Below are 26475 nucleotides of genomic sequence, written 5' to 3'. Positions count from 1 at the left end.
GATTGTTGTCGGTAAATGCGCCCGAGTCAAAGGACTCGAAGCGTCCGTCTCTAGCCGCCGGCCGGGATATAACGACACCCTGATTAGAATACATTTAATTGTTTTGTCTTTGATATCATAAATATTTTTAATAAATTAAAAACGGCTATGGAATTCCACGTTTTGCCACCGCGATACTATTGATTACTTAACACGGCTAAATATTTCATAACGACTTATTAACGATTCCAGAATGTATTTTATTTATTACTGTTTTAAAAAATTTTCTGTTTCTTTAGACGATTTTTTTTTATAAAGTGCCTATAAACTACATTTTATTATTTATCCACTGGAGGATTTCTGCCATATTTTAGACCGGTCGGTGGCCGAGTTGACATCGCGTTTGGGTCCCACCCAGGCATAGTGTGTTCAATTCCTGGGCTGGCTAAGTCCCCCATCACAACACAAGCAACATTTTCAGCTGACTGTGGTGGTAGTAGGAGATTTTCAAATATTGCCAGGTTATTCTTAACCCGGGAATGTTTGTCTTTCTTTTCAAAAATTAGTTTATATTGTTTATGTTTTTATGTTTTCGGGGGATACCAGAACAATTGACCCAGTACTACAACTAAACGTCAGTTATTTTTTTAAAGTTTCTGTGAATACAGCTCCCAAGTCTTGCTCAAGTGCATGTCCGTCCGTAACACTTAGTCAATGTACTTATTTGTTCGTTCCTAATGTGAAGTTGCTATTTTAATTTTAATTCATAAATGAGATCCCTGAGGCGTATGTGTGGTTAAGATTAAGAAAGGGACGCTTAGATGGTTTGGGCATGTAGAGCGAATGAGCGAAGATAGGAGTGTGTAAAGAGGATATATGATGCAAATGTGAATGGTAGCAGAAGTCGGGGAAGCCCGAGGAAGACATGGCACGATCAAGTGAATCAGATACTCGAGTCGGGTCATGTCAAGAGTCAGAATAATAGAAGAGTATTATGAGACGATGTATGAATGTGAATGAGGCAAGAAGTGTGTGCCAAGACCGAGTTGTTTGGCGGTCCGTCCTCTCTGTCTACCCCTGCGGGGAAACGGCGTGATCGTTAATTAGTTAGTTAGTTAAATATACACGTTGTTTGGGGGAAAGTTTTATCTCATTCATAAAAAAAAAACTTTTTTCCTTCTTTTTTATTGAGATTAAAGCAAACTATGATATAAACATAATTTTATTTTTTTATTTTATTACACTAAATAGTTACGGTTCGTGACTAGACTGATTTTTTTGATGCCAGATAGTGTATTACGTTAAACATAATTGAAATTTTGAAAAATTATTATTCAACTAATTAAAAAACTTCTTTTCCTCGTCGAAGTTATTAAAATTGGACAACTTTGGTTGAATTGGTCCAATTGGCCACATATAGAATTCATTTGGCCCACTGTAAAAAAAACTTCATATAAAATATAATCGAACAAATTGATTAAATATAATTGCATTTGTAACCACCTTGTAGCTGTTTTTTAGTTTATGATTTATTTATTTCAAAGAAAGATGCCGACTTCCGGTCATATTGTTGTATAATATTAAATATGAGATGTTTCTTTTAAGAGCATTTCATTTTATTTAGAGAACTTTAAAATATAAACATTTCCGGTAAGGGTTCCATGATAACTCAACACAGTGACAATTCAACACACCTTTAAAAAGTGATGTAAAGTCATTAGAAACGATGAATAAAAAATTTAAACCTAACCGAACCTAACCTACTTAACCCAGTTAATAATGTTTTTGTTTCATCACTTTCCATGACTTTACATAACTTTTTAAAGATGTGATGAATTATCATTTTGATGATTTATCTGGTCATCTCCGGTAAGATGTAACAATCGTTTATACAGAATATTAATATTTGAAGTTGAGTTGAGTTCTGCGATTATTAAGCTTACGAGTTTTTTTAAATTCTAAAATAATGTGATAATCGATAAAAGATGGGTGGATTCATTGCTTATAATATAGATCATTTTGTATGTCTCTATATTCAAATTCGGAGGTATGACTTTTTTATGTGACACCTCTCACAAGAGTGCCCTTGTCTTTATACGTTAAATACATAGAAACTATGTCTCCACCCAGTTGGGCAGCGTTATGGGGCGGATTAAGATAGGGTCTGTAGGAATGAATTTATTAATGCGGGTCTTAAAGAGGCCCGGATTATATTGAGGAAGAAAAACAGATGCCGATAGCTCGTTCCACATACGAGCCGACTTACGATAAAACGAGTCGGAGAAACGACCCGTTCATATATGTATCGATAACATCAATCCGCTCGTGTCCGTCGAGTTGTCGAGTATCAAGCAGTTGTCGAGTATCAAGCACGTGCACGGTGCACTGGGGATCAATGCTGCTAGCTCCTTTTAACAGGCTCTAATAAAATATCTGTAGAATAGACACAGCATACGCACATTTCGTCATACATGATTTTACCGTACATATGCCTCAGGGATCTCATTTCTACAGTATTCAGTCTACTTTCAGCCTTCTTCTGCCAGTTCCATGCCTCACTTCCATATATTAGGGTAGGTACCAGCACTCCATTGTGGACTGCTAGCTTCGCTTCTTTGGACAGTTTTTTCTTAGCTCCAACCTCGTCCAATCATCCATTAATTACCCATTATAACCAAGAACCCGGCCACCCCTACTAAGTCACGAAGCGTAATCAGGAGAGATGGTAATAGATGCAAGTTCAATATTTCCCATATAACATTATGCCTTTTGCCGCCATTTTGGATTTTGATGGTCAAAAGGTATCCCTCAACCAGTCTCTTTCGATCCGGCCCGCCACGCAGTAGGTATTTTTTTAATGGATTTGACTTTTGCGAAAGTTTCGTTTCAATCTAAATACGCATACATTTCTTATAAACAATTCAAGCAACAAACAGTCGAATGAACACGTCATTTTGATTTGAAACGGTACCATCTCACAGTCATTTCATGCGATATCCGACTCTAGAGACTAATACTTTGAGTTCAATATCACAAAAGATTACGGAATCAGATAAAACCTTGTGATGAACAGTCCACCGATTGCTCTTGATTGGTTCATTTAGTAAAACCATATATAGGGACACAGATCAACTTTGTCCAATAACTTCTTACCTGGATCAACATACTACGGGAATAGATCAATATATATGAGATCAACATAAGTATGCCAATTTAGGTAGATCAACATAAATTATGCATCCGATTTCCATACAAATTTAGAAAATTTTATGAACAGTATATCAAATGGTTTTTCTGGCAAACTGGCAACATTGATAATTATTGTACCACTGTTGTCAATTCATTCAGATGTATTCCACAATAGCCGAGTTATATGGTGTTAAAGGTGGATCAACATAGTCTAACAACTTCTTACTGGATCAACATACTACGGGAAGAGGTCAATATATATATATATATATATATATATATATATATATATATATATATATATATATATATATATATATAACTGGGCTTAAATTTGAGGTAACTTTGCCGATGTATACAAAAAATACTTTTTTCACGGACCTCGCTAGAAAATTATTCATTAAAGAGAAATTATGCTTTGCACTCAGGACATGGAAATGGTTTCTTTGCAGAGCTCGTAAGAATGTGATTCTTTAAAGATAATTTAACAGAACATTATTCATTACACTTAGAACATGGAAATGGTTTCTTTGCAGAGATTTTTTTTTTTTTGCAGAGAGTTTCTCTTAATAAGAATGTGATACTTTAAAGGTAAGTTAACAGAACATTATTCATGACACTCAGAACAATCTTGGTTATGGTTTCTTTACATAATTCGCAGAGTGCTTTACAGATAACTAATAAATGCATTCGTAACTTGGGAATGTCACCAATAACTGCCTCGAGCAATTTTCTCATTGAAAAATTATTTTTTACATGTTGCAATACATTATTTAGAACATAAGCATGGTTTTTTTACAGAACTCAAGCGCATTACAGAATTCACCAAAGCGAATTTATGAGAACAAATAGCTAAATTCAGAATGTCTCTATCAAAAGCTAAGTTTTCTTGATGCCTAAACTTTCGATACGTCCCGGTTTGACTGGGGTTGTGCCGGTTTGAAGGTATATTCCGGCATCCCAGACGTCACACTTATATCCAATTTTCATGAACATGAATAGCTGCAATCCGAATACAAGGATGTTTTATCTCCGCTGTAAATGCAGAGTGCGCCTTTTAATTCGATTTTCGTTTAAATGAAAGTTGTATTCAGAACACGAGAATGGTTTGTGGAAACAGGTTGAACTTATTTAAAACTTTATTCCGTCTGCAAAGTTAATCGTTAACTAACTTGAAGTACATTTTTTTAAGGTTTTTGGAAATAACAATGAATGATAAAAATAGTCCACTTTTTCTGAAAATATTATAGATCGCAAACCTGGAAGTAAAATATATATTTTTATGTGAATTAAACTAGGAATGTAAATCTTAATATGTAAGTCAATTTAGCAAAAATCGATTGATGATATTAAGATCTTTGAAAAAAAAAAGATTCCAAACCAATAGATTAATTTTGTGAACAAATCTACGAATCTCAGAATAGAATTTAACAATTCGTCAAATATTAAAGCTGATTTTCAAGTTCTGTTATTTTTTTCATTATTGGCCTGTTTTTTCAAAAAACTGGATTAATAACAGTACTTGAATAGAACCTTCATTGAAACTTGAAAATCAGCTTTGAAATTTGATGAATTGTTCAAATTTTGTGAATTAACGTGTCCTCAATCGTCAGCCGGTCCGCGGGCCTAAACAGGCTAGGTTAGGTTAAAAAATAATGTGTTTGAATTTGTAAAGTTTTAATAATATCAGTGTTTGTATATTTTTTGGTAGATATTCTAGAATTAAAGTTAAGCTTCAGCTTTCATCAGCATTTTGATTTTCTTGTTTTTTATTACATGTAATTCGATTCCACAGATTTCAATTAAGTGCCTCCTGGTTTATGTATGATTTTACTAGGCTACAATATAATATATATTTTTATATCTGCTAAAGACACCAACCAAGAGGTTGATTTTTTCCCATTTATAATGTTGTTTATTTACTTTAATGTTGTTTATCAATGAATATTCTAAGATATTTATCATTTATCGGTATTTTTGCAATTCACCCTTTTTAATGTTTATTTATTTTACATGAATTGAATTACATGTACATGTACATGAATTGAATTACATGTACATGTACATGAATTGTTATGTGCTATATTTGAAGGTATTAATGAGCGCCTGCTGAATCATAATGTAAAATAGAGTCGGAATAACAAGGGCTTGTCCAAGAGGCAATGTATGCATGTGGAAAAAGCAAAAAGTGAATGCAATGATATAAATATAACTTTATCACGGTCAATGCACCACTGCGGAGAAAATGATAAGTAATGGATACTTTATAGTAGGTACCTACACATATTAAAAAAAGAATTACAGTCTGTCATTTAGTAGTAGATAAAAATTGATAGCGCTGCGATCGTTTAAAAAGTTTTAAATATCAACACCAAAATGGTTCATAGGAAAATGAATGTATTTTTAAAAAAGCTCAATGCTCCAACTACATATTTTTGACGTTAATCAAACAGTGTCAGAAATATTGCCATTAATTAGTGGTACATACTTTCAGAAATTAGATGATCCTACATCATATTGTAAAACAATTTTATGTTTATTAGATGTTAAATCAAACAAAAACATTATCTAATCTACAGATCAAAATAATAAATTTGAAGTTGTCATAGCAATCAAAAATTTTAGTAACTAACAATTTAATAAATTTCTTGATTGTTTCATTACTCTGCAGGTAGTGAAAATATAAAAATATAGATGAAAAAAAAAGATTTTTGTTTATCTAATACAAACTGAAAGCTCGACGTCCCTGCTACTAAGAACGTAACATCAATCTTCGTAAGGCGCATGTAATTGAATGACAGGTTTAACAGAAATTTCTATTGGTCGTTACATACATAATGCATTAAGTGTACTTTGCAGTTAGGGCCGGTACTATAATAATGATATAATATAATACACATTTTACTTCCAGAGAAGGTTGTCGATGGAGGAAAACCATCTGATAGCCCTAACTGGATTATTAAAATGCTTTTTGAGTTATTGCTACTTGCCCCTCTAGGGTGTAACAAGAAATCACTGCTTTGCAACTTTGTACTATTTGATAAATTCACACCGGTTTCCGAAAGATCGTAATGTTTTTACAGGTTCCTGGTTAGTATACTTTCCACTTGTCTATCAAATTCCGTAATAAAATGGTGATCTATAGGTTTACGGTCAATCGAATTATCATATCGATAGGCGTAACTACCGATGATTTTATACCGATTTTCCGAGCACGGTCACACTATTGATGTCCAGACCGATGTTGATAAAGCAACAAATCAGAATTCGATATATGCTGGCAAAACTTGCACATCTGTCTATGAAATCAAATTCTTAAACGTCAGACGTAAAAGTTAAAAATACTAATAAAATGACAATGTCAAATTGTAATATTATCTTTAATGTAAGTATGCAATATATTTTTTAAGCGAATTAATTGTGGAATAAAACAGGTTTTCTTAACTATTATTTTTAATCATGATTTTACCGGGCAAAGCACGTCAAAATTCAGTACAACTTTAATTTCTCAACAAATTCGAGAGAGAATAATTTAATCAAAAAAGTCGATTATTACCGCGATGTGTATAGAGGTATTTTTAAAATAATCGTGTTTTCTTAGTGAAAAAAACTCTTTTCTCGCATATAACACAGCTAATAATTTAAACAAAATATCAGAATGTATTTCTATTTTATTGACACAAAAACTGCTGCGTTATTCCGAATGTTACAGCATAATATTACAAACTTTTCGAAAGTAAATTAAAATGGAAAATTTCCTACAAGTTAAATCTTCCATGGAAATGGTTATGGATTTACTCAAGCAATGTTGTTACTTCTGAATAATATTAAAATTGGTAGTCCGCGTATACTTTTTGACAAAAATGGAGTTAATTAGTTTATGAGGTCATTAATCATAACTAACAAATTTTGTTTTTCCAAGTTGGAACGGAATCAATTCATCGCTTCTTAGATGAATCAACCAAGTCAATAGATCGTGTTTACGATTTCTTTCAGTTCTAAGAGCTTAGTTAGTTCACCATAATTTATTAAAAAGCTAGTTATTTTGCATTGCGGACGACGTAATTCCAACAGTTGTGCATATTGACAGCTTATCCGATAACTTGGAGACCGCGCTAAAAGTGGCGGTTTTTATCAACTGACTTTCGGAATCTTACTTTTACCGTGCTCGCAAATAAAATAACGCTAACTGACTATAGACAACGGATTTCGTCAATGTCTTTATCGATCGTCCGTACAAGACTTCCTGATGTGTGCAATAATACTTGTGGAGTTGTTAAATTAGTTTTTATGCGCATTTTCATTTTATTTAACACACTAATGGATCAAGTGTACATACTGTACCTAACCAGTGGCAGTAAAGTCATTGTTTACATTATTTTATACGTACATTATGATGCCGTCCCTCAAACCGTCGACAACTATATTTTTTATCGGAATATTCCTCTCAATAATTATTATCCCGGTAAATCTGAACTATATGATTCAATTTATTGTTATTTATTTCTGTCAATGTCTTTTTTTATATTCTTGACAACCGCTATATTATTCTGAGAAACTGGTTATGATGCATTCTGCAGCTGCGTCAATAGTATATTTCTTACTTATAAATAAAAAAAAGTTGATGTTTATTATGTGTACACAGATACTTTCAAGAAACATATATCGTTCTGACGATAGTATACTTGAATTTGGTTTGGTAACAGGACAGAGAGAAAACTTATAATTCTATTTAATTCTTTGTTTTAAAAGATTTAGTTTGGAAAAAACTTTGTTCTTGGTGTCTAATAAATAAACGACTAAAATCATTTCCAGCAACTTTAGATTCAAAATGGTATTCTTAAATGGGGAAAGTTTTCCCATTGTACCCCGGATGTTATCCGTTTCAGCACCACACTTCTGTTTCCACATATAGACCATATTTTTCTTTGATAACACCTTAAAAATTATTTGAAAATTACGGCGTATGTTTGTCTTGCTTTCTAATTGAGATTATTATTTTATTTAATTGTAATTATTTTTAGGCAGAAATTGGGTTATTTTTAACTAGTAGAGAAAAAAATTATCACACAAACAATTGTTTAATTTTTTAAACTATTAAATCACACTGTAACATGCTTCAATATACAATATAATGTTGGATCCCAGTCCAAGCAAAACAGTGAAACGGGATCTGACTGTGTCGGTGGAATAAGGATCGCAACCGAGCAGAAAAAATAGCCGCTATGAAGAATATCCTTCACAGGCGATTTGTTTTTTTCTTCACGTTCCTGGGGAAGAACCCTGATATTGAAAGGGTTAATGATGTGTTTGCACTACGTTCCAGACTGCAAGATATATAGTATGCTAGTGAATCCTCTGCAATGCTTCGATAATTCCTGATGTCTTTCTCGGGCGTCTCCATTGTTCCATCATTTACTACTGTATAACACAATGTTATTGTTAAAAAACTACATTACATCGACTTTATATCTCATTCCGGTGCAGAGATATTGCGTTATGTATTCTTTGGGCGTCGCTGACTTCTTCTTCATTTAAACATCTCTAAACACTCCTTGCATTAATAACAACAAAATTTTAAATTTTCAGCGATACCGGTGGACGACTTTTCTAGTTTTGCAAGCACAAATTTACGAAGACTTAATTTTTATATATTACTAGATGAAGTGTACCCAGCGTTGTTGGAAGATATACATAAACCGTCGCTGGTTTTTTGTTGGCCTTTTTAACACACTATGAGCGGGAATGGTATTTTTACCCGCGCGGCCGACTGGTGCTTATCGGCGGGACGGGTAAAAATACCCTTTACGCCGGCTCCACTTCAAAGGCGAGGAAGGAAAATTATTATTATTATTTCTCGTGACTATTTAATCTAAACGCTTGAAGACATTACAAACTACAAACACATGTAACAAAAAAAAGATAAGCCGTTGTTTCTTTTATGTACACACATACTCTTGCAATAATTAGGAAATTATATCGTTTTGAATTTCAAAGATTGATTGTTTGTTGTACTGGGAATATGAGTACCTATTATAATTTTATGACGTGTTATAAATTCATTGGACTTTTACTGTTATGAGATAATCTCGAAGATGTTATTACAATAATCATTTCCTGAATGAGATAACAGAAAAATTGTTTAGCAATTGGATGTATTCCCAGCACTCGTCACTTGTGTAGATAGAGTGGCGCTAATATTGCTTTAGTTATGATGTACAGAGTTACAAAACAGACGTGTTTTTTAGTGGAATTTATTTAATTGATATTTTCTTTTACCCTTCCAAGATTTCTTATAATTTGTCTGCCCATTCTGGTGAAGATTTAGCTGAAGCGATATATTTTTACGCTAATCGCGAAAAACACCCGCTATAGGCTAGAATCTATTGTTTGAAGCGCCCGACTACAATGTGTTAAGATATACAATTCCGTAGTACATTATTTTGATGTATCTCATAAGGTTTAGCCAGCGTTACCAATACCCGAATTACTAGAACCCGAATGTTTTTAATTACTCGATAACAAAAATCGACTCTTCTCTACTTTATATAAATATAACATGCATATACAAACCTTCCGGAAGAAATTTTCTAAATGATAGTGAAAACCCAATAAAAATCCGTTGCATAGTTTCGAAGAACTAAGCGCGGATAACGACTTTATTTTATACTATTTAGAGGTTAGAGAAGATTAGTAACTGGTTAGAATTTAACTCAACCATTTGGAATGCATTTTATAATATAAAACGTTGTCCTGCCACTGACCGTCTTCTATCTAGGTTAATTAAAATTTGTGGTTGTATGTTTTTTCGGATGAGAAATCTAAAAAAAAAAATCGTCGAAATTTTATATTTATATTTAGATCTCGACAACAGTACCACATATCGGGTCAAAAACTATCCCATATTTTAAGCTGGAACCATCCATACACATTCACAAAATTTCATTAAAATTATTATACTCCGTAGTGTGACAGGTCAAGGTTCGGAATCGAAATTGCTTCAGCTACGTTTAGTAACTTAATCTAAATGTTCCTGCAGTTTTAAACCATTCTCTTCCCTCAATCGATTAGTCTTTCCTTTTCATTCTCCTCCTCATTTCTATTTGTTTCACAATGTTCCCCAATTGGAGCCGCAATATTCCCCCTGAGTCTGAATCTTTTGTGTGATTCACATGGAATGACAAAAATAATTAGAAAGCGAAAATATTGTGACAGGTTTATTTACAGAGAACACCTTAAAGAGTATTATTCTCTCTTCATATCAAATAACACTTTTCCATAATACATTTTGTGAAGCACTTTTTAGAGAGTCTCTAGAAAACTTCAGTGTATTATCATAAGAAAGGAACTCCTTAAATGAGTATTATTTTTAAGTTTCATCTGCTATTCAGGCTGTGAAAACAAAGACTTTCAGAATAATGTACCTGTTTTTGGACATAGAAGCCAGAGGGGTGCGGATTGGTAATTTCAATTAATTATATAACTCCACTTTTAGAGAACTCAAACCCAGTTCATGCCACTAAACGCAGCAGTCCAAGTCAACAGTTACGGGCTAAAAAATACAGATTTCTTTTGTGTTCTTTGAAAAAATGTCATCTCGCTCACTCTAGGTTCCACAGAATAAGCGCCTAACATTGCAGATTCATTTCAGAGAATTCTCGCGTATCCGGGGCGTACCTGACTTCTATAAATTAGCATAACATTCATTAAATGACATTAAACAAATTGCAGTCAATAACGGTTATAATACTAAAATTATAGATAGTATTATGTTAAACAAAATATATCAGAAAAAGTTCACACAATGTGAAAAAGTGGAGAAAAATAGTATTTTAAAATAATCATTCCTCTAATTTAATAATTAAAAACACCCAAAAGACTATCTAACCAGCTTTTTACACAAACAATAAATTAAAATAAATATGTTTGTTAAATAACAAGGATAAGGATGATATTTTAAACGAATCGAGGATTTATAAATTATTTTGTAACGATTGCAACTTTTTTTATAAGTAAGACTTCTAGAAATTTTAATACTTAAGTTAAGGAGCACCTTAGTTGTTTGAATAAAAAATATTATTTAGAATTTACCAACCAAATTTTGGAAACAAATCATTTTTTGATACATGTGGACTCGTAAACAAATGTTAAATATTATGTATTAGTGTTGAAGATAATGAAAAAAAACATCGGATACACATAAAACACGTGATACGTCCATTACCGCCGTCAGACCGCCGGTGCCGATGGCTACTACTTACTGACAACTGCTAATCGGGGCACGTTCCCTCTACCCCTCTTCTCTACCCCGTACCCCTCTAGCTCATTACTATCTACGCACACAGAAAACGTATAAATAAACTAATTTATAGTATCGCCCTGATGTAAGACCACCAATCAGAATTGAAATGTTGCTATAAATGGCTTCAGCCGTGTTTGCTGATCAGATCTGAAGAGCCAGGTACTCTTCCACCTTCCTCTTCCCTATCTCATTTCCCTTCTCAGCACCCTTCAGCCTCACAACATACCGCAGTTGGGGATTCCATAGTCTGACTGGCTTCAGACGGTTGTGAGCAGTTGGGGCTAAAAAAAATAAATCTGGATTTATTGACAGCATTTTTTCTGTTGCGTTCGATAAAAATTAAAGATATGTTAAATCAGTACACATCACCGGCAAGGAAGGATCAATTAATGATTGGATTTATGGCGTGCATCGATATTCTAAATGTGACTTACATTTAGGGGAATACCCTTGATATCCACTTAACATCTCAGATCGATATAGCGTTTTTGTTTGAACTATTATTCTACTAATATATCTTTCTAAAGTGCATCGTATTGTGTTTCTACAGACATTTTTTTGGTTTATCTAACCGACCAATCTGAAGTCGAACACTTAATGTTCTTGTCCAGAACCGACTTTTTAAGTCTTTTGTTTCACGAAGTATGGTATTTTATTGATCCCTTTGAAATTGGATGACCAAGCGAAATGAACGGGGCATGTGATTGATGTCTTAGTTCCTTCTATGTTCTAAAGAAAATCAAGCAACACGAGTTTTACGTACCAAATCAAACATATTGTTTTATTATAAAGTTGGCATCTTAAAACTTTGAAAACAACGGTACGTCAGATTGATTTTTTTATCGCCTTCCTCAATATTAAAGTTACATTCAATCAAAAAATTGTCATCTGAGAAGATAAATAATCAAAGATGGTAGAAATAATTGTGGCGGATAGTGGTATGATAAAGTACTTAAGCTCTAAAATCCCGAAAGAGTACTATGAATAAAAAAATCTGTTCATTTGTCTTGTTAAAAGGTCTTGAAAGGTGATTTCTGGCATCATAAAATTTGCACAGATTTTTCCGTTTAGAGTACTCGCAATTGTTTTTAGCTTTAGAAAACATTTCCATCACGAGCTATGGATCTTAAAAATACAAGATCGGCTGTGAAAAATATAGATTTATCCACATTTTAGCTGCCTATCAATTGTTAAATAAAAAGAAAGAAAAAATGGATCAAGGCGTCTTGAAACCTTGGCGATACTGAGTTGTAAACTTTTGACCAGAGCAGGAACATAATATGTAAAATTAAAGAAAATTCTTTTGTTTGAGTTCAGTACTATTAATTTACTTATCACACGATCTAACCAATTTTTCATAATTTTACTACCCATACATGTTTATAAAATTGTTATCAAAACTAAGTAGAAGTCTTGTAAAGAGTGGAACATTGTTTATAAGGGCTATCATTTTTTTTAAATGTGAATACCGTATAAGAGTCCGAACAATCAATAATTGGGGAATATCGCGAGGCTAAAAGGATATGGGAGGTGAATGAAATGGAGAACAGAAAAGTGGAGAAGTACCTGGATATTCAGATCTGTCCACTAAATACGGCTAAAGCCATTTAAAGTAAACCGTTTCAATTTTGAATGTTTGTCTGTCAACATGGTGATACTACTAGTATCTTTCTAGATATATGTATATTATTTAAAAATAAATAATATTTGTGAAAGAGCACAAATTAATTTTTACAAAAGCTGCTGATGAGCTAGAGGAGAGAAAAACAGTTAGAAAACGTAATTATATTTTATTTTCCTAAAAAACCCAGCCAAATCGACAAAATTACAGATACAACGAGACTGCACTAGCAGCTCTCAACCCATCCATTACACAAGCCAACATTACAACCTCCCGTCTGGGAATCAAAAAAACGGACAAACCCAGACCACTAAAAGGAATGCTTGACAATCCCATCCAAGCTCGAGACATATTGAGGAAAAATAACAGTATAACCGAGTACCCGGGAATTAAAATTTATTATGACCCATGGATCAATTAACTCGAGACAGTGAATCAGGACTCAAAATTAAATATAAAATATAATACAATAAATCTGTAATTGTAAATACTAATCATAAAAACTTCATTTATTCATTCGTTCTCGTGTTAATCATTCCTATACCCAATTTTGTTTCTTATTCATATGAAATGTAATTCATTTATCCTTTATCCAAATTTCATTAAATTAATCTGGTTACGGGTTATGGTACACATTTTTTCTCCCATATTTTATTTATATAAACGTAATTTTGTTCATCATTATCATTGGTATTTTCTCTCATAAATCTGATAACAGTCATTGAAGTATTATACTAGATTAGCCCCGTCTAGTTAAATTCATTTAAAAAATGACACCACATAGCGTACGTCACAAATATGGAAATGAACTTAACAACCCAACTCTGTTTGTACAAGCGTTCAAACTCGTAAGCAATTTGAATACAAAGCCGTCACCAGAACATTTTTTTTGCTAAACCAGGTCTGAATCGGGTAAAGGACTAATGAATAACACTAAATGATTTTTATTTTCAAATTTTTACTTTTTGGATTCATACACTACATATTGAACTATTACGGGAAACGTACACATATTTACTATTGAGCAGAAATTTTATGAATTTACAAAATTATTTATATAAAATAGTATATAATTTTTAGGAAGTGTTTACTTTGTGTCTTGACACTTTAATCAAATGAAAAGTTATTTTGTTTTCAACCACTTTGTTAGGTTTATAAGACAGCATTATAGAAATCTAGTCTAGGTACAAACATTAATAATGTATAAAATATAATATTAAATGAAATCATATTAGACGAGGACAGAGCTTCAGAGAGGGTGGTGGGGTGGGACAAGGGAGGGTGGAGGTTACATGGTTATAATATCAATTTATTTATGCCCATTAAATAAACTTTTACATTGTGATTTTTGTTGTTGTGTTTATCTCCTTTTGTGTGAATATAGGCACAACTTTACATACCCACGGAAACAATTATAATTGTACCTTCCTTCCCAGGGACTGGAGTTAACCGTGCCAACAACCTTGCCAAATGCCTGCCGATCGAGTAGGACCGACATTTATTTCTTATATTAACTGCTGTAATGTCATACGATTTCAGAGAAATGCCTGTTTGGTTTATTTTTATAGTACCATTTTTGTGAAATACATAGATGGTGCTTAATCAAAAGTAGACAATAACAACCAGTAATTAAAATAACCTTTCTCAGATTAAGCAACAATACCTAATTTATAGGTACATTGAATTCTCTCCTGCACACAGGGTAAAATATCTCAGAGATTATAAAGGACCTGAAGAAAATTGGAGTCTAAACGTTTGGGATGAAAATGATTTGAGCACACATGGTTTTCTGATGATGGTGGAAAATATTTATTCCTATACCTAACAATTTAAGCCTTTATGAACGTTCCTTTTCATGTAACATATCTTCTACCACCTTCATCACCTCTACAGCAATAGTTATAATTATATAAATAAATATGACAAAACACAATATATTTTTGCTATAATACAATATCGCTTGTCGCTAATAGTTGTTGCGCTGATTATTGTAACATTTAAAAAATTGCTCGGTATATAATAAAAAAAGGTATGTGTAGTGTATATATTTTGTAATATATTATTTTAATATAATTTTTTTCAATAAAAAGAAAAATGTAATCATAATAATACACACAAAATAAATTACTAAACGACGCGATTTTTTATGTAATTTAATACGCAAATAATTGTGGACTTAATACAACCCTGAATTAGAGATGAAATAATTAATACTTATGAAGTTTTTTGCGCGTATCAAGTAAAAACGCGTGCCATGTCGTATTGTTTATATGTATTTGTTAAAAGTGTATCACACACTGCATGACGTCATGATTAGGAGTGGTTTGAAAGATGACGTCAGAAAATTTACTTGTCGATCGTGCAATCCTATTAATTTCTGACATTTGTTAATGCACTGCCTTCAAGCTATCTGTAAGGTACTTGTATTTTTTGTACTCAGATAGCTGATTACATTTTCTAAAATAAAGTTCGCGATAGGTACACTCTATAACAGAGATGGGCAAACTTTTTAAGGAAAGGGCCAGATAAAATAAAAAATTATGTAGGCGGGCCGGAAAAAAAAAATAATAAAATATTTTTTTATAAGTGATATAAGTACTTTATTTTTTAATTTTTACATCATGCATAATATTGAGTACATTATATGCTAAAATGGTAAAAAAGTAACCAAAATTGATTATTCTTTAGAAGAGTATGAAGGCGTATGTGATAGATGAAACTGTGGCTGAGCTTCTAAAAGTTTATCATAATCTGGTAAAAACTGGGATGAGCTGATTCGCAGTAGTGAAGCTAAATGGTGGTCAGTCAATCGGTTTTTAACACTATTTTTGCAAAGCTTCATAGTAGAAAACACCTGTTCACAGATGTAGGAAGATGCAAACATCGCAATTATCTTCTGAGCGTGAGATTTCAGGTTTGGGAAACTTGATTTTGACAGGGCCTTGTAGAACTCAATTTTGGAAACGTTGAGAAACAGTTGCTTCAATTCAGTGTTACATTGCAACTCGATCAATTCGAGCTGCAATTCTGGTTTGACTGATTCACAATTCATATTAAATGGCATGCTAAAAATGTCCAGGTCCTGTTCTATAACTTTGAAGTCTTGGAATCTTCGTTCAAATTCTTCATAAAGATATTTCACGCTTTTCACATAGTTCTTAAGTTGGTCCTCCCTAACTGCAATAGTTTTTAGTCTTGGAAAATGGGTAAAGTCTTTCTTGACTAATTGTTTAGAAAATAAATTCAATTGCATTTTGAAACTCCTGATATGACCCCAAATATTATTGATTAATTGATTTCTTCCCTGGATTTTAAGGTTCAATTTATTGTTGTGACTGAGAAGATCTGTAAAAAATGCAAAGTCTGAAAGCTATACAATATCTTTCATATGTTCACATTCGTCCATTCCTTTTTCTTCCATGAAAGAGATTATTTCGTCGGTTGAATTCCTTAAATACCGCTACAGCTTCATTGCATATGAGGCACACAGGTTTATCCTTAATATGTGTAAAAAAGTATTTCCAAGTCCACTCATCTTTAAAAATACGACATTCTGAATCAACTTTACGTTTTTTACTTGCCATTGTAACGATCAAAAATGTCAAAAACACTACCAAAAAAGCACAACCATAGAAACACAAGCCAGGCATACAGCCGCAGAGGTGACTTGACACTGACTACGCACGCGACGTCGCGTCGTGACTGTCCGAACTACACTGATGAACATTGAACGATTGAACACTGACCTTGACAACAGAGGAAACGAAAATGGTAGTGTCTGATTCGTCCCGAACTTAGCCGAGCAACACACGCATTGCACTTCACATCGCCATGCTACCGATCTGCAAAGCGCGAGGTTGTGTGCAAAATAATATTAGATGCAATAATACCGTACTTAAAACACAATGAGAAGGAAACCGTTAAGTATTCTATTCTATTGACCGGTCGGTGGCCGAGTTGACATCGCGTTTGGGTCCCACCCAGGCGTAGTGTGTTCAATTCCTCGGCTGGCTAAGTCCTCCACCACAACACAAGCAACATTTTCCGCTTACTGTGGTAGTAGGAGATTTTCAAATATTGTCAGGTTATTCGTAACCCGGGAATGTTTGTCTTTCTTTAAAAAAAAAAAAAATTAAAAAACTACGTAGAAAATACATTTTGTTCAATTGGTAAATTGTGGTAGGGTTATTCAAAACAATGTCGCGGGCCGGATTGACTAGCCTGGCGGGCCGGACTTGGCCCGCGGGCCGTACTTTGCCCATCACTGCTATATAATATTTGGAAGTGGGTTATTTTTGTGATTGAAAAAATGAACTTGCCCAGCCATAGCTGGGAAGCAAAATAAGTAAATTCTAGACCAACAAAAGTCAAAACGCAATGCACAGTGCCCATTTCTCATTGCGACACAATGCGTGGGCCTTTTCATAAATGTGCACGTGAACCAACTAAAATTGTGTTGGGGTTATTTTTCAATGGATATGCCGTGCTAGTCTAATATTAGACCATTGATAACAGTAGTTAAAGTGAGTCCAAATACAGGACAAATAGGGAATCCCTTTAGATAAAAAATTTAAAAAAAGGTTTTTACGATCAAAAATAATCAAAATTTCAATGTAAAGGTAAATTAATCGATAAATTTTGACTATAAATAATTTGATCGCTGTTCGAAACGACTGTAAATCGTAGAATAATGTCCATTTTAAGTTTTTCCTCGAATATTCAGGATAAAAATTGTCCCTCTTTTGAAAGAACTTGAACTCCAAGAATAAATAAGACTTTTTCTCAAGGCCATTGAACATCTCAATCGTATATTACATTACTTAAGTACAATGTTATTGTTACAGCAAAAAAAGCTAAAATTTGTTTTGCAACATGCTCAAGGAATGCAGTGGAAAGTTGACATCGTTTTTTTTTGTTGAAATCTATTCGTGAATATTTTTTAATTATTTGCAGTCGCACCATAGGTGAAGGCAAAGATTTTACGATATTCAAGGTTGTGATGTACTAAAAAATATGTCAACATTATTTCGGTTCTCGGATTTTAGTATCCTGTGCAAGTAAACTTTATAAATGAGCCTCTGGAATCATACCCATCGATCGAGCTATGTTTTCACATTTCTCTCATCTTAATTCAGTTTTATTTTCTCATTTTCAGTTCGACTTTTTATAATGTGGCCACATACTCTTGATTACCCCCATTAATATTTTGGCCCAAATGCATGTTTAGTTTTTCATAAAAAATACAGAACCCAGATTAATGAAAAGATACATTTTATGTTTAGGTACCTGCCTAACATTTTTTTTCTCTTTGTTTTATCTTTTTTCCATTTTTATAATTTTTCACTTTATTTTATTGTTTCCATGTTTTACTGCATTTCATGTAATATGGCAGACTGGGATTGCATTTTCCTCCCAGTCCTGCTGGATTAAAACTTAAAACTTAAATAAAATAAAAATAATGTTGATTTTTGCAATGCGGCGGGAATCAACCTCGAAATATAAAAAAAAAACTTAGATAAAGGTGCATAAAATCTATGTTTGCTTACCTTGTATGAGCTTTTCCTCATAAAGAATGAGTATTGGCACCGAGAAGATGATGCTCAAAAGCCATGCTGAAGCTATGAGGCCTTTAGCACGCTTCCCTGTAAAAAATTAGCAAGATTATAAAAGCAATTTGTTGTTGCCATCGATCCGATAATTCCTAGAAGTGTGGTTTATACAGCTTTTACAGAAAACCGATGTACATGTCCTTAATTTACGTTGTCTTTATTTAGTTTCGACTCCTAAGCCTCTTTCTATTGGAAGTGAGCAATTTTATAAGAAGTAACGGTACGGGCACACGGATACACCCACGATACTTCTACCGGTTTATCTATTCGGTGATTGTTGAATTGATTTAAAATATTACGCTGTCGTAAAGTATGAGCTTCGAACCCCTTAGCATTTATTGAAATATACACTCTCTTCGAAATATGGCTTTTCAAATAAAGTTACGTTTTAACCAATAAATAATGATTTATTTTACAAGCAGTCTATTTTATAAATAATTGCTTATTAACTCGTTAACCCTCCGAGGAGACTGAAATGAATTCTTTTGTTGAAAACAAACATTTTTTATTTTTACTACCCAAAAAATGCATAGTTGCACGCATTTATTTGTTGTTGGAACAAATCAACTCACTAGGTAACGAATTAAATGCTTTTATTTCTTTTAACATTCAGTAATTTATTATTGTAAGTATTATTTTGCTGCAGAAGTGCACAATATACCTACACATAGAATAAAAACTTAACTTTTTACAGTAAAAATATAAATCTTTACAAATATCGTAGTTATGGGGGAATACATTTTTTAAATTTGAATATTGCTTTTTTGTACGATTGTGCGTGGAAGGGTACAGCAATAAAAAAGTTTCTACATGTTTGGAATCTATTTGTTGTTTGGTTTCGAGAACTCTTGGAGCGAGTACCTTAAGCCTGCTCAAGTTTCAGGGCTCCATTGAAGCTCGAGATGCGAGTACATCTGGCTGACAAAAAGCTGCAAGCTCTGTACAAGGCTAACCGACTTCAGACCCTGAAAAGACCTCAAGAAGTACGTCCAACAATTGAATTTGGCATCCAACATCACCATTTAGCCGGAGTTTCTAAATGCTTGATTATCCGCCCTGACTTTGTGTTCAGTAGGGCGGTTCATCTAATTAATTAGTCATTATTTGAGGTTGTCGATAGCCCTGTGGGTAGGACGCTTGACTAGTAGTCAGGAAAATCGGACAGTCAGGCTTATTTAACCCTTCAGACCTTTGGCATATTGACCGTTATATTTCTTAAAGATGCTGTCAGAATGAGACGCCGAAGAATTTGTGTGTATTTCAGATTCTCAATAAAATTCAAATAACGTATCTGAAAACTAAAACTATTTTTGAAATGAATAATAAATAACTTTTAAAATATTAAATTTAAAAAAATATCTTTCTTTTTTCGTCTAAACTGAACTAAAATTACTGATAACCCAATATTATTCGAAAATTGTACTATAAAAATTATTGCTAGAAGCAAGTTGCTACCTCCTTTTTTAACGTTTCATGTAAAAAAAAATAAAAAAAATTCAGTTTTGTATAATATTTGTTTCTCAATTTGCGGTCAGAACCTTTGATTTCATATAGGTATACATTTGAATTTTTTTTTGGCTAACTTCTATATTTGAATATTTATTGTTTTCTTTTTCTAACACCGTATTTTTCTAAATAAGACGGTATAAATTGCAAAAAAATATTGTTAAATATATATTAGTTAAATCATTTTTTTACAGGTATAACAGAGTGTTTATCCTAGTTTATACCAAGATAAAAATAGATAAAAATGATGTTTATACTTACAACTGCCCGAGAAGTTCATTGGATGAGTGATCGCATCACACCGGTCTATACTCAGGGCCACAAGAACGTACGTGGAAGAATAGGTCACCACCGCCTGCAGAAAGAAATATTAAATTACTAGAAATCACTAAAGCCACAAGTAAGGTTTAATGATAAGCTGTTATCTATTTTACTGCTCTGAAAAATATTGTTTACTTTTTTCAGTGTTAATTATGTAATAAACTAATTTTGTGTTAGTTAATTTTGATGAAAACAAAAAATGTGTATTGCTTTATAAGCCTATTTAAATTTCAAACGAAAGAAAGAAAAGTAATTAAAAAGCTGATGGGATTCACACAGCCAGGTCGTCTATTCAATCCTCTTTCACCAAGAGGACAAAAATATATTTTTTAAAGGTACATCACGCACAGATCTTTGTTACATTATGTTCCCAAACGACTTTAATCTGAACCCATGGTTTTTAAAAATTTGAGGGACCAATTGAAAAGTGCTTCATTCTTAATATTTATATATTTGGAAAGATTTTGAAACTGCTGATTTGCTTATTATTAATAATAATAATACTTTTTATTGCAGGATGTGGGGAGGTTAGTGCAATCCCACACGTCCCATATATGGGATGGATGGTGTATTTGATAGATTACACTAAGTAATGCTTTTACCACAGACGTATATTCATTGATTTTCTTATTGTTATTCCTTCTCCATAATATGTTAATAGGCTGTTGCGGAGCATTAAAAATAGTTGCAGGTAGATTTTCAGCACCGATTATGCAAGATGCCGGTGATCGGACCAGTCAGTGTCATTGTGTATTTTCAGACCATCTATTTTGTTCTTAAGATTATTAGTGCATATACAATGATCGAGCCAGGAAGTGGTACTATGTGCACCGTTAATATATGTATATGTGTCATTCGGTAGTTTTTCAACATCGGTACAACTGCAGTTATTTTCGGTGTTGAAATGAGAGAGTTCTTCCCAGAATATGGAGGATGGGTGAGCGTTCAAATCTCTCATAACAACGGTTTCAGAGTGTTCGTTATCTTAAATGATCGTTTGGAAAGGTAGTTGGTGAAGTCAGTAAGATTGTCCGCGTGACATTCCGGCATGTAGACAGTCAGTATTCTTATCGTCCCTCCGTTGGTGGTTATCTGAATACCAGCGATGCGGTCATCTCCACATGGTATTACTGAAGCCTGCAGCTCGTTCATCCAAAGTAGTGCGACTCCTCTGTAGGGTCAGCCCTGTAGCGATCCGTTTGCTCAATTTATAGCAGAGGTACCCTATCCCTGGAAGTTCGGATGAATTTTGGATAGATTCGATTTTTCGTTTTGTAATAACCACGTTTCTTGACAACTTTTTTTATCATAGATGTTGCACATATCTATGATAAAGTTGACGTTTCTTTTAAAACTTTTGCAGTTTATCGAAATTATCTTAATTTTATTCTTTTCCATTATATTTTTTTTCAATAAATTTTATGGAAAACTGTTCGAATCGGCCGAAAATCTTTGTTCATGTAGGTTTTGAAATCCTTGGATTTCTTTGTATTATTTTTTCTACTTTGATGTTACTTCCTTTTATGTTACTATTGATACAGTTTCAAAAATTGTCCACAGTTACACTATTGTCCGAACCTCGACACATAGAGCGTTGTTTTTAATCCTTTCGTGTGAATAAATATAAATTTGTTTGTATTGCAAACCGCATTATTGTTTCCATATATATACATAAAATATGTAATGCTTGATAATACCTCACAAAATTATGTTAAAAATTTTTGAATTTAATTTTGGTTCAACATTGGACGTGAGAGAGTATTTTTTAAATAGTAAGGTAAAAAAATAACACAAAAGTAATAAAAATAACAGTTTTATGTCAAAAATGCACATTTACAGTGTAGTGATAATCTCTGAGGTTTCAAATAAATAACAGTTTCACTAAAATTCATTCAGAAATAAAGAAATAACAAAGGATAATAATCTTTAAAAATTCGCCATACTAGTCGAAAATATGTCCGTTACAGTGTGAATTTGAATGAACATTGAAATTCATTTACAATATTCTGGCAAATGACTGTGAACAGTGAATTGAACTGATATTATTATTATTGAACACACGTCACATGCCAGATGTCAAAATATTTATCATTTTTGTGGCGGAAAGAAGGATTTCAACCGAGCGGAAAAAATAGACGAGACAGAAAAGATAAAGCTATAAGAAAACAAAAACATGTTTTTTATAAATCGCTGCCGTTACGGTAAAAAAAATCACAAAGTTCGTGTTAATTTGAAAGGGTGAAAGGGTTAATTAAGCTATTTTGAGGGAGTTCCCCATTGCAGTTCCATTTAAAATAATATTTATGGATCTCCTTAGTTTTATTGTAACGGTTTTATAACCTTCCGTATTAAAATTAGTTTTCTCTGGTTTAGATGTATTTTTGTGAGATTGTGTGCGTGCACCTTTGGCTGATTCATGCATACCTGAGTGTTTCACCTCTGATGTCTGTAGTATGACTTGTTGTTGTTGTTTACTTTATTATATTTGACTGCTCTATTATTTGCATTTGACAATACGTCAAACGTATCCACCGATGGGATCGAAAAAGTAACGAAACTTCAATTAAACAGAAGTCACTGATTCACATAAACCCGCAAAACAAAAAAAATAAACATTTCGATGCGCAGTGAACAGTCGAGAGTGAATAGGACACATTAGGAGAAAGATGGAAAACCTAAAATCTCATATCATTGATAAGGTAACACTATTTTTTATATAATGTTACCTAATCACTTATTTGTACTCGAGGGAATGAACGCTAGAGGCTCTTTACACCGTTTGCGTTTGAAAAATTAAATTACGTTTATTATTATAGGAAAACCAACACCTCTACCATAGTGGGTACCAAGTAATTCTATATGTTCGGTGATTTAGCAGGGATGCTAGAGTTCATCGGGTGAGGTGTATTCTTTACCCAACCCTCATTTATTGGAATGACGATGACGATGATGATCATGGTTTATGGCGGTCATATGCCTTCCCGCCAAATTAAATCAGACCGAACCACAAATAAGGTGCCAGATAAATTGGATAGTTCGGTGATCAGTTGACAGGGCATCCTTTCGACATTGTCTGTGCCCGTTAGCCTTTTGTCTTCTATGTCAACCTGTCATATTGACGCACGAGAAACATGGTACATAGGAGAGCTTTTACATCTCCTTGTGAAGCTTTATTTAAATCGGCTGCTGTTTGTAAAAGTAAGCATCAAATTTTGATTACAAAGAATGGTTCAAAAATAAATTATTTTAAACCTACTCTTTTAGCTTAGAGCCCAGACAATGATGACGGCCTCCATAGTCGAAAGGTGAGGCTCTTGACTTGCAAACTGGAGGTTGCGGGTTCAAATCCCGGCGTGCGTAAGTAAATTTCATTTGGTTGATTTGGGTTATTCGCTAACTACTAATTTAATATAACGCATAGCATCTTCCGTCATGTTCCAGAGTGAGAATGAAACGTTGCTTGAAATGGCTTTAGCCGTGTTTTGTGGATAGATTTGAATAGCCAGCTATATCCTTACCTTGTTCTCCCCATCTCCATTTCCTTCCCACTACTTTCAGCCTGACAACGTCCCTCAATTGGGGATCCCATAGTGTCATTGTCTCCAGACGGTTGGGAGCAGTAAAGACTCTTATGCGGTATTCACATAAAAAAATATATAATCTGATTGGCTGCTTCCATTGTCTCCAGCGGTCGCGGTTTACAATAGCGATAAAGCGAATATAAATTTCCACAATTTTTTTGCTGTCGTTGTAATGAGTCGTTTTCCATTTGGATATATCGTAACTTAATTCCTCTGATTACCGATTAACAGTACGCCTCGAAACTTAATGCCTCTAATTACCAATTACCTGTATGCCTCGTAACCGAATGCTTCTAATTACCGATCACCTGTACGTCTACGTAACTTAATGCCTCTAATTACTGATAACCTGTACGCCTACGTAACTGAATGCTTCTATTTGCTGATAACATGTACGCCTCGTAACTTAATGCCTCTACTTACCGATCACCTCTACCCCTCTTAATTTAATACCTCTACTTTCAGATCACCTGTACGCCCCATAATACAATACTTCTACTTACCAATTACCCGCATGCCTCGTAACGTAATGCCTCTAATTACCAATCACATTTTCCCCTACGTAACTTAATCCGTATAATTACTGATCACCTATACGCCTACGTATAAATAGTCGATTGCCCAATTTTCTTTCTTGACGTCAGAGCCACTGATTTTAATTAATTACATTATCAAAGCTCTTAATATATTCCCATGGGACGGGAACCCAGTTATCTACTCATTACATTTGTTCGTTTGTACTTTGTATTTTGACACATCGTTCTACATTAGATGAATTACAATTTATTTGATCTCGAATAAATCACTAAGTTGTTAACAATGTCTAAAATGTAAGTATGACAATGTAAAAGCATTTTATCAACATTGTTATTGATTTAAAAGCAAATTGTTTCATTTGCATGCTTTTTTATACCTACTCTATAATAGTGTAATCACAATCACAATGCATTCTAGGTATCCACTTAACTTGTCGGATGAATAAAGTAATATATTTATAATATTCAAACCATATGAAATAAAAACGGCACAGAAAAATTAGGTTACGACCATAGAGTTACAATTAGTATTGTAACGTCAAGAGAGCATCCAGAATGTCTCATTAATAATAGACAGCTCGACGCTACTTAGGTACGTACTTGCAGGTACGTACTTGCAGCCGAAATTAAAACAAAGCAACCTACCTACGTCGCAGTCGGTCTGGCACACTACGACAACTCGCCAGAAGGTTCGAGTCTACCACTTGTGCATAATTGCCGCGCCGCCGAAACTTCGCGAAAGGCCCAGACTGGGCGAGTGGCTTCGATTTAGTTGCCATTCATCTACTTACTGTTGCCACCGGCCGAACAGTATAAATAAGCCCGATGCAGTGAGTCAGGCAGTCAGTCATCAACCTGCCGTCAGTGGATAAATCTCACGAGTGATAATTTGCGCACCTTTGCGCGAAGGACAATTTACCCGGCTTCGCCCGTACAATCATGGACTCCATCGGGACATCATCTTAGCGCTTTTGCCCAGATCGCCGTCCCTGGCCAGCACTACACGGATTACAGCGCCTTGTTCCAGCGTCTCTGACCAGCGCTTCATCCACGCCACCATGACCACCATGAGGACACGCAGCATCCTCACTGGTCTACGCAGCTCCCGCTCAACCGCCTACAAGGTCCGCCGCACCTTCGGCCTTCCCATCAGCACTGGAGTATTGATTTCCCAGATCGCCAGTGCCCGACAGTCATCGAGTCCCGTTCACCAGCGCCCGGCGTCGACTCACTGACCCCCGCTTGACCTGCCAACACAGCCAGCGTCCGGTGAATACATCTGTCCTACGTCATCTCTTCATCTCGGCTCAAACTGACTCACCAATAAACACAGTGACCTTCACGACACGACTTTAATTTCGTGCCTCACCACCTGATCCCCAAAGTATTGTTACATTTACTGTTACATTTTGTCTTGTGTTCCTAATCGGTATTTAGAATTTTATAGTAGTGACGGTTGAAAGGCTGTCAATTAAGCGGTTAATGCCTTTGTGTACATATATTATGTTTACATAGAGTGTAAAAATATATTTTTTAAGAATAACAGAACGATTAAAATATACGAAGATTTTCACAGAAACCTCATCTACAGCTTATGGAAAAAAGTAATTATAAAAAAGTTTTATTTTCCAAGATTTCTTTGAGAAGTGTTTCCGCACTCCATTTAAACCCAAAATACTATAAGGTGGATTTTTCTAAATGACCATACCACAAAGAATAATCTCTCTATCGCCATTGAGTATGTAACAATGTTTATAGAAACAATTAATACTTGCCTTATATTTGTAAAGCCGTTTAAATGCGCAGAAAAGATATTATTATGAGATAATTG

At 33.9% G+C, this 26475-nt stretch overlaps 1 protein-coding gene across 1 annotated transcript in view; it reads right to left on the bottom strand.

Annotated features, from left to right (window-relative positions):
* The window catches only part of CCAP-R (Crustacean cardioactive peptide receptor), a 265348-nt gene that overhangs the window by 19309 nt on the left and 219564 nt on the right, over nucleotides 1-26475 (bottom strand). Inside the window, exons 5-6 of the mRNA XM_089633077.1 lie at nucleotides 20468-20561; nucleotides 18638-18733 (exon numbers count right to left, since the gene is read on the bottom strand). Of these exons, the coding sequence (XP_089489203.1) occupies nucleotides 18638-18733; nucleotides 20468-20561 (190 nt within the window). The remainder of the gene's footprint in view (nucleotides 1-18637; nucleotides 18734-20467; nucleotides 20562-26475) is intronic.

Source organism: Hesperophylax consimilis, chromosome 1, assembly GCF_061612785.1.
Source record: "Hesperophylax consimilis isolate HC1 chromosome 1, BYU_Hcon_1.0, whole genome shotgun sequence".
NCBI lineage: Eukaryota > Metazoa > Arthropoda > Insecta > Trichoptera > Limnephilidae > Hesperophylax > Hesperophylax consimilis.
Note: the sequence above shows the minus strand (reverse complement) of the source record. Positions and strands in the feature narration are given on the sequence as shown.